The 10,528-nt window shown below is 35.1% G+C and overlaps 1 protein-coding gene across 13 annotated transcripts in view; it reads right to left on the bottom strand.

Moving 5' to 3' along the window:
• Positions 1-10,528, bottom strand: part of LOC106871234 (myotubularin-related protein 13) — a 512,098-nt gene that overhangs the window by 32,191 nt on the left and 469,379 nt on the right. For 7 of the 13 annotated variants that reach the window (XM_052967747.1, XM_052967743.1, XM_052967744.1 and 4 more), the window contains 2 exons: positions 7,796-7,840; positions 4,393-4,428 (listed from right to left, as the gene is read on the bottom strand). The exons of 3 other annotated variants lie outside the window; for them this stretch is intronic. In XM_052967747.1, the coding sequence (XP_052823707.1) occupies positions 4,393-4,428; positions 7,796-7,840 (81 nt within the window). The remainder of the gene's footprint in view (positions 1-4,392; positions 4,429-7,795; positions 7,841-10,528) is intronic. 3 more of the 13 variants (XM_052967746.1, XM_052967752.1, XM_052967748.1) reach the window with 2 other exon arrangements.

Consider the following 10,528-nt stretch of genomic DNA (forward strand, 5'->3'; position numbering starts at 1 on the left):
TATATATATATATATATATATATATATATATATATATATGAATGCTCTTCCTACTCCAAACCACTCCACTAATGATTAAATGTAGGTCCTGTTGTCCAGCCATGCCAATGGAGTAGTATAATTGTCTAACAACACAAAATGACAGAAGCAAGATTTCAAAACATTCTCAACCTTGTGCACCAATTAACTGTAGAATTTCAAGAAATTACCAGAAGTAGTTAATTTTAGCTGCAGTTGTTTGCTACAGTGAAGATCAGCAAAAATAAGTCATATACAAACATGGTATTGATCAAAGTGGTAGTGTGTTGGGGGAGGGAATTTGGGGAAACGGTGTTAGTTTTATTTGGAAATTTTGTATTGTCTGAGTGAAAGAACTATGTGTGAGAGCTGAAAGGTAGACATGCCACAGAAGGCACACTTCTTCATTTGAGAGGGAAGAGGATCAGAAGAATATATTGTTAAACCAACATAAATATATTAGATAGAGAATAATAAAAATGTGTGGCCAAAATTAAAGCAAAGAAGAAAGAATAGCAGTTAAGTTAGTGAAAGAATCTTAGGAGTTTCCACAAGAATTTGGTGTGATTAGATTAGAGACAGAGTAGGTTGGCGAGAAATTGTTGACCACATTTTATAAACACATTTTTAACCAGCCAGAAAATTTTGACAATAGTTTTAACAAATTTAACAAAGGCAACTTCATTTTATTTAGTTCTCTTCCAATTTTGAAATAGTATTCTTGATCCAACAATCATTATCACCCATATTGTTTTACCATCATCTATCATACAACACGTTCATCTTGCTGCTTCCGTCTTGAGTCAAAAGTTTTGCAGTATTTTGCTAAATTATTTGCAAAAACAGCCTAACATCCAAAGTAGAGGCCATCATGCAGCATTGTGAATCCACCTTTCTGCAAGTTCTTTGATTCTATGCAGATATGAGTCCTTTTCTTTCAAGGCAAAGGACTCCTTCACTGAAGCTTCCACCTCTTCAACTGATGAAATGTCGCAAGCACAGGAAGTGAGCCATGGATCAGAACAAGTAATAATCCAAGGGAGATACTTTTCCATAATCTTAATGTGCATAAGCAGTGGCCAAGTAAGGTCCAGCTTCCAGAACTTGTTGCCAAACATGGGCATTTTAAACACAAGGTGATGCTAAGCCTCTGGTAGAATTATGAGGAGATACTTCACTACAAGTTCATTCTAGACACTCAATCCATCAATGCAAACCTGTATTTCAAACAACTGGAGCAGACGTATGCAAAAATACTCAGCATTGGTTAAAAGAAAGTGAGCTCTTCAGCAAGGCCTCACAGCCCTTAAACAACAGCAAGAATTTGAGGAAATTGAACTATCACACCCAGCATATAGTCTGGATCTAGATCCCTTAGATTATTACTCATTCCAATCCATGGCTAACTTCCAGTACTCATGACACTTTATTAATCAAGGGGAGGTGGAAGATTCAGTGAATATGATATAGGATACACACACACAGACACACATATATATAAAATACAATGAGATATTATATTAAAATAATATATTACGATATATTAAATACATTATAATATAGTTGGCTATAGCAATTAAAACCAAAAAGGAAAAATTCAAAAATAAGGGTGCAAGACAGCACCACAATTGCTAGAAATAAGAGCTAAAATATGTAACTCGAATGGCCACACAAAATCACCAACCTCATGAGATATACAGGGACTGCAAGTGGCAAGCCACAACATCTTTCTTTGGTGAAATAAACTCACCAAATACATATATATATGAAGGCACATGGCTCAGTGGTTAGAGCATCAGGCTTACCCAGATTGGGCTGTGTGTTGAGTTCTTGAGCAAGTCACTTTATTTCATGTTGCTCTAGTTCATTCAGCTGAAGATATGAGTTATGATGTTACTGGTGTCAGCTGTATCAACCTTTGCTTTTCTCTCAGACAGCATCAGTGCCAAGGAAAGGAAAGACTGGTATGTATGGGTAACTGCTGGTCTTGGGCCTCAGAAGGGAACTTTCTAGGTGCAATCTCATGGTCATTCACAGCTGAATATATATATATATATATATATATATACACACACACACACACACACACATATATATACACACACACACACACGCATATATACATATATCTTTACACATACGCACATATGCTATGTATATTTAATGCTATATATTTAATATATATCCAATGTTCTATATGTATATATACATATCCATATGCTATATATTCAACATACATGCTGTATACAAAAATCAGCTTACAATGGTCTCTCTAGTTCTGCACATCATGTAACTATGCTTAGCAGGGCTGGCCTTAAGCCAATTGGATTGATTGTTCCCAATCGGACCCCATGCCCAAGTAGGCCTCACACTCAAGGGGGTTACATCCTATACTGCCACATTTCATGAAGGTGGTCTCCTTGAAGTTTAAAAAAAAATTACATAAAAATGCTCCTTAAAAAATCATACTTTCTACACTTTAGCAACACAAGATACCAAAAGATAAACTCATTCATCCAAAATTGTTTGGGTCAGCCTTGCTTGTATTTTTAGTGTAAGGGTCAATTGTATGTATGCATGTGAGTATGTGAATGTTTGGGAGTGTTTATGGGCATGTTTTGGTAAAATATTTGTGTGTGTGAGAGTATGTATGTGGTTGTTTAAATGTATGTTGAATTATATGTATATATGTGTGCGTATTTTTGTGTGAGTTGCTATAAATATACTTTGTATATGCTTAATTTTGGGGAACTTTATTTCAATTAAAGTGTATTTTGTGTGTGTGTGTGTGTGTGTATATCTCTCTATATATATGTATTAAAGAAAGAAAAAATAAAATGATAAAAGCAAAAGGCTAAATGTGTGCTCAGTATTTTGGCCACAAGAATTTCTGTCCAAGGGACATGGTTAAACAAAGGTGAAAAGTTCAATTATTTTTCATAGAGGTTTGGTTGAAGTCTTTGTATTTGTGTGAATGTATGTGTATGTATGTTTATGCTTGTATGTGTATGATCATACGTATATGTATTTTTTTGTGATTAGTGAATTGTATACATACACATATGCACGCACATGTGTGTGTGTACAGTGGGGGAGAGAGAGAGAGAGAAAGAGAGTCGAGGAGGTGAGATAAAATTTCTTGTCTCTTGTTTAAAAGAGAAAATTTCTTTGCTATGACTCCCATTCAGGTTTTTGGACAAGCACAAACACAGCCACATATGCACACACACACACACACACACAGAGGACTATAGTAGGAGACATTTGATGTCACACAGTCATGCTAAACCCAGAACCATACAGCTAAGAAACAGGCAGACAGGACTGTGGTTTCTACAATAGATGTTATAGAAAAAAATATAAGGCAAGTATATAACCAGCTTCAGAAAAATTCTAATTATTAATTTGCTTTTTATGTATATCTCTTTTAGCATAACATCATGCAACAGATAGAAGTTTCTTTGGTATCTTGTTAGATTTCTTTCCAATTTTTGCCAGAATATTTTTTTAAAGTGTAGTTTGAATGTAGTTTTGCTTACTGATGGTGAAAAGTTTTGGTAAATTCATAGTTTAACACCCAAATCAATTTTGGTGGGAAATAATGCTTTTTCCTCATTTTTTTCTTGTGCTATCAACTAATCTAATCTCCTAATATGCCGCAAATAATTTTTTCCACAGAAATTGGAGGTGGATAGAGTAGGGTGAACCCTTGGAAATTACCCACCTCGCCTCACCCAATTGGCCCCGCACCTCCTAAGGCTGGCCCTGATGCTTAGCATCACTTAATTGTTTGTAATGTCATCTTTTTTAGGGATGCTGTTTCCTTCTGAGACTTGCTTCATATTCTCACAGAGTTGTTTTAATTGTCAATATATTTAATGTCATTCAACAATACACAACTTCTGCATGTTTTTTTAAAATTCTTCTTCTTCACTGTTCTCTCTGTTTATTTCTTTTAATATTTCTTTCATCTACATTTTTTGCTTATAATGAACTTGACCTTTTCTAATAAACTCTGCCTTCTTTTCACCTCACAAACTAAGCATTATGAAGACTTTGTTTACTAAACATTCTCTCATTCACATATTTTAAAAGTTTTACTTCCCAACAAGGTTTTTACACATTTTTAGTTTTCTTCTATTAGTGCTTGGGTTAATTTCTGGCCAGTTTTTAAAACAAATTCTAGCAACAATAGATTAGTGGCAACAACAAAACCTTGAGATGTTGGAGTTGTGGAATGGGAAGGAAGCTGGTAGTTATGAAACATGTTATGTGTTGTTAGTAGAACTTGAGACAACCAGCAAGACAGTTTAGTGTTGGTTGGTTGGTTGGTTGGTTGGTTGGTTGGCTGGTGTCCAGCATCAAAAATATTACCTGTCCTGAAGGAAATGTGGTGTGCAGTACGTGCCCCTACAACACATGGCAAAAAATCATGTGACAAAAAAAGGGTTCAAGGTAAAGAAACAAAATAAAGAATAACAAACATAAAAGAACACAGGGTTTGCATTTAAAACATTTGACAAGGGTTAATGGGATATTTGAAAGCAACAGAATTTTCCAATTCCAGAAAACTGGTAAGAAGACATTATAAGGTCATTACAAGCATCAGAACAAGACAATGTCTATTTCTTTTTTACTATAATCTGTCTTCCTAGCTCTGTGATTAATTTACTATTGGAATCAACAATGCAAGACAATCAATCCCCTTGGCAATAAATCCTATGCTGTATGACCTGTTGTTATGCAATATACAGGATTTATTTCCAACATACACTTCTTAGATAATTACTCCAAGACAGTTTATACTAACTGTCATTAGTGGTAAATTATGAAAAATAACCAGAAATACAAGACATCTCAATAGCATTGTAATAGACCTCAATATATTACATAACTATTTTGGTGTGTATCACTACAGATACATCTGCAATATCCTTGCAGGCATTAACTACCTGGATTCTGGTGTATGCTATTTCACTGCACATCTTGCTTGTATGTCTACAGCTATGTCAATATCACCACAGTTTTCAAGTGCAGCAGTCAGGTGCATTATCAATGACTTCAGATTCATTCAATGGAAGGAAAATTATTTTCACATAAATGTTAATGGAAACATAACTGGTGTGCATGAGTATCTATGTGTGTGTGTGTGTGTGTGTGTGTGTGTGTGTGTGTGTGTGTGTGTGTGTGTGTGTGTGTGTGTGTGTGTGTGTAAAGCAGGTAGTGTTTGTTGCATGCAGAACAATGAGGCAATGTCTACATGGTATAAGCAAGTGTGGCAGCTATTTAGCTGGGTAGAAAGCAATTAGAAAAGCAACAACATCAAAATTTTTTGTGAAAATCAATGAAGACATAGTTCGATAGAGGTAAATTGTATATTGGTGTGTGGGGGATCTGGTATATATGAGTAACAGAGGGTTCATACCATGTGTATGTGTGCATGGCATGTGGGTTTGTGCATACAGCCATGTTTGTGCAACACTACTACTACTACTACTACTACTACTACTACTAGTTGGAACACTCCAGCAGAATAAGGATAAAACAGAGTTATGTTTCCTGAAGAAAAGAAAAACTTCCTCACAAAACTCATAGCCCCACATAATGTAAATAGTAAAAAAACAAAAATAAGACTGCTGATTCCTGAAGCTATTTTATCACCAGATTAATTTAAGAAATTCGGATTTCCACATTATAAAACTAATTGGAGTGGCATCTTGGTAGAATTATTTGCATGCCAGATAAAATGCTTAGTGGTATTTCATCTGCCTTGACATTCTGAGTTCAAGAGTTCAAAAGCTACAAGAGTTCAAGCAAAAGAGATACTGCTTCAACAAGGTGTTTTGAAATGTGTACTAGTCAACCTTAAATACTAATCCATAACAGAAATAACTAATGAAATTATTGGAGTTTTCTCATATTTATTGCTGTCAGTATTCCATGCTATTCTCCCAGTCAACATCTAAAAGAACAGTCAAGACAATACAGTTGTCATTACATTTAGCAGCTTAAAAGCTAGTTTGATTTGCATTTTGCAGTTTTATAAAGTAAGTTTTCCTCTTATTTGGCAACAATAAAAGTTTATTAGCCTCGCAACTAACAATACACACACATCTGCCTTTCCCCTATTCAATAATCATAGAGATATCCTTTCATTTAGCAATCAGTTCTCAATTAGTGGATAATCTCACTAATTTATTCATAAGAGAAAAGCAGAACCAGGTCACACTGGCTACCTATTTCAGGTGACATTATGTCTCCAATAAACTAGAATGTAATAAACCATTTATTGGTTCATATTATAACAAACTTCAATAAATAATTATGGAACTATTGTTGAAAGGTCAACAGAATTTTGTGAAGATATATAATAGAATCATTAGAAGTAACTTCAAGAGAACTCTTCCTGAAATGAAAGTAATTTCTATTTCAATTGCAAGGTTCTATTTAAAAATTGGTGGAGAGCTATGAATAGTACTGTGTTTAATACTTGTTTCTGGATTTTTTAAACAATCAAGTCAAATAGATTCCATGTATGAAAAATTCAAGAATGTTGCTTTCAAATGTTGAAAGGAGAAGAATATAAGACAGATAACATCAATGACAAATTCTTAAACAACATCAGTAAATTGGTAATTAAAACAAATGTAGTTAGTAATTTCTGAGAATAAAAAAAGGGAGTATTAGCAAGAATAGAGAAGAAAAGAAATAAGCTGAGTGTGTGTAAAATAAACTAAGCGTAAGAGAGAGAGAGAAAGGTTTACTATGGAAGTATACTTGCAAGGAGCGACAATAGATCAGAAAACCAATTTCAATATTGGGAAAAATCTACAAAATTGAAGGAGGCCAACTGTTGCCATTTCAAAACTATTAGCTTTAATTATAAACTCTCTTGATTCATATTTCAGAAATAAACCACCAAAAATTATTAGATTCTTAAGTTCAAATCACAGTGCAGCAGGCTTAAATACAGTAATGCATTTCTTCAAATGAGTCAATAGATATCAACATAGTTGTTCAGTTTGTAAGAGAATATATATGTAATTACTAATTCCATTACAAGGAGATTGATGGCAGAATTATGGTGGCATGCAATGCCAGAATCAATAACATCGCAACACAAAATAATTTACCATATCTGGCTATGACATTTCATGTTCAAAATTTAAACCCTACACAAGTCAAACTTGATTTTCATTCTTACGGGTAATGGCTGCCCTAGTATGGCCTGTTCAATTAATAAATGAAGTAGTGAATACTATCAAATAATAGAAGTAATAGTAAATAGTGGATAATTGCATTATCTCTTATTAATTAGTAAACATTCTTCTCATTAGTTTCTCTAAACTGGATTACTTGGTCTAAAATTTTAAGACAAAACAAGGAATCTTGATAAACAAAAACTTACTGAATGGATTCAAGAATTAAAAAAAAAAAAACTTAGAGTCTGCTCTAGAATATTTATCGCTGTTATTGTTAAGAGGTTGGCTAAATATAGCTATGTAATTCTTCAACTGTAGAAGAGTGAAATGCATGTGTCGCAGATCAGAAGGTTTGTAAATGGAGGAGCAGGTGGTAAGCTGAGAGCTGTGGCTAGCAACAAGAAAATATGGGGACAGAAAGAAAATGAGAAGCAGTAACTAGTGAAAACTGGTCAAAGAAAGGTTGAGGATGCAGTTTATAATTTATTGTTGGGAACAAAACGGTTGATAACGGGTGGGTTTTAGCATGTTAGGTGAAGAAAAAAGGTGCTAAAGGTGGACAACAAATAATTTACATTGCCAGTAGCCAGATCTTCTCCTCCTCCGAGGAAAACTGAGAACTGAAACAAATAAGTGTAAAGAGAAAAACCAACGTTGATTTATGTGTGAGGCACCGGCAACAGAAACATTAATTAGAAGTGGTCTTTGATATTTAAATAGAATTTGAACAGCAATGGAAAAGAGCAGCAATATGATGAAGGGGAAGGTGAAATATATTATTGTTGTATGGGTCTATTTCTAGTGAATATCCCCATTGTTTCCAACTGAAGTGTCAATGTTAGGAATGGTTACCAACTGAAAAAACACAAACACTGCACATATGCATACAAATTTCTGGACAAACAACAAGTAACATTTAATCAAATCAAACAAAATATAATTATATGACAAAGTTGGGGTGGGTGGGGTGCATGTAGTGGGTGTGTTAGATAAGTGCAGGAGTGGGGGAAAAAGAACAAATGTAACAAAACAATACAAATAAAAACAACAATTCAAATCTTCCATTTATTTTGAAATTCCTGCAAAAAAATATAAAATTTTTGAACACAAAGCACTAACCAGTGAGAAAATAATATATCATTATCATCATTTAATGTCTATCTTCTACGCTGGCTTGGTTGGACAGTTTGACAGGAGCTGGTAAGCCAGAGAACTGCACCAAGCTCCATTATCTATTTTGGCATGCTCTTGATGGCTGGATGCCCTTCCTAATGCCATCCACTTTACAGAGTGGACTGGATGCTTTTTCGTGTGACACCAGCACCAATGAAGTCACTAAGTAACTTGTAAGATGAAAATCCTTTGAGAGGAGGTGGTTTTGTGCCAGGCGATGAGAGGTTAGAGTATGACAGGGACAGAAACAGATGTCTTGCTGTAAAGGAGATACATTGTTAACCCAGTCAGAGGGAGAGAGCTAGGGAGAGAGAGTGAGAATGAGAAAGCATGAGAATGAGAGAGTGCAAGAGTGAGAGAGAGTTAGTGAGAAAGGAGGCGGTGATGTGCCAAGAAATACTCTGAAGGTACAACGATGAGAATGTAAATAGGCTGGAAGATCTGTGGCGATAGTACTGGGATCATCGGTTACATCCTCTGTGATGCTGGGCATCATCTCTGGCTGTGGTGATTGTACTGGCATGAGATCTGGTTAATCTGCTAATATTGCTATTGGATGTTACATTGCTGGTAACACGGATAGCAGGTCTAGGTGACACGATAGCTTCATAGATGACTCCTTCAACCTCGCTTCGGCCTCCCACTGCACAGTTATGATATACCCTGTAAGAACAACCTGTCTCTTCCCTTGTATTGTGGGTACTTGTTAAAATGCTTTTTATATTAGGTGTACAACTAAAGGAGACTCTTAGGTTGTGCCTGTTAAATAATTGCCTGTATCTATGTGCATGTGCGAAATGTTTGTCTATTAATCTAAAGAAAATCCTTCTCATACAAGTCTTGATGTTGAGCAAGAAGGGTGGAGCAAACCAAACAATGTTTCTGTGGTGCTAGGACCTGGCATGTAGAAGATGTGGTCCTTAAACCCATTCAATGCCAGTGCTTCATTGTAGTAGAGAGTAGCGACATTGAAGATATCTTGGCTAGAGGATAGATTCAAGATCCTCTTGCTTACACCTTTCACTAGGTTCATGAAAACTATAGGGGGTTGGCAGGAGGATGTGCTAATATAGGACAGCCTCTCATTTGGCTTGTGATAGGGTTTGTATGTACCAGAGACCAGATCAAAAGTAACATCTAAGAAATCTACTGTAGTAAGATTAGTCTCAATGGTGATCTTGAGTCTCACTGAACCAAAGGCACTAATTAGGTCCTTTCTAAGTCTATCTAATGTGTGCCCATTGGCTCCTCTGGAGATGGCTAGGGCATCATCTCTGTAGAGACTGAAGAGGACTGAAGGAAACCTCTTCCCTAAGATATCCAGGATGTACAGTCTAATAAGATCACAGACATCGGAGCTGTCGTATGCCCCCATAGCCACATCAAAGGAGCCCTTGGGGTCAGATTGCTCGACCCATGTCAAATCTTTGCTGAACAGCACTGTCTTCTTGGCATGCACGATAACTCTAACACCTCTATCACTAATATCTGTGAAGCCCTTACAAAAAAAAGTGTTTTCATCAATAAATATTTTGAAATCAAAGGATAAATGTCGACAATATTGAACTGTGTAAACGTAGCCTTGCCCTTGTCCTAGTTGGCAATAAACCATAATGATACCTCATCAGTGCTGTACCATAGAAGGAGGTTCATGTGACTTCTTATGTTATCATTAATCTTTCTCAGTATATACTTCCTTGGGATTGGAGTTAGAGGCAAAATTAGGCTTGTGGTTTTTTAAAGAGATAAAAGCCTTATATCTAGCAAAAACCTTATATCTCACATGGTGGTATCCATTTTGATACCCTTAATTATAATTTTAATAATAATAATAATTACCTATAAGGTTTCTTTTTCCCCCATGCTGGCCACTCAATATGATTGTTATTTTAGATAATGATCTTATCCGCTTTATATATAAATATATATTCACTTCGTCATTATATTCACTGTGGTGATATTTCTGACCATATAGCACATGGTGTTGAATGGACAAATGAAATGGTCAAGTACATATGTACATATATATGTATGTATACGTGCCTATATATAAGTATTCGAACACTATATGTATAAATATTTGTAATTATGTACTATATATATATATATATATATATATATATATATATATATAT

This window comes from Octopus bimaculoides, chromosome 5 (genome assembly GCF_001194135.2).
Source record: "Octopus bimaculoides isolate UCB-OBI-ISO-001 chromosome 5, ASM119413v2, whole genome shotgun sequence".
Taxonomy (NCBI): domain Eukaryota; kingdom Metazoa; phylum Mollusca; class Cephalopoda; order Octopoda; family Octopodidae; genus Octopus; species Octopus bimaculoides.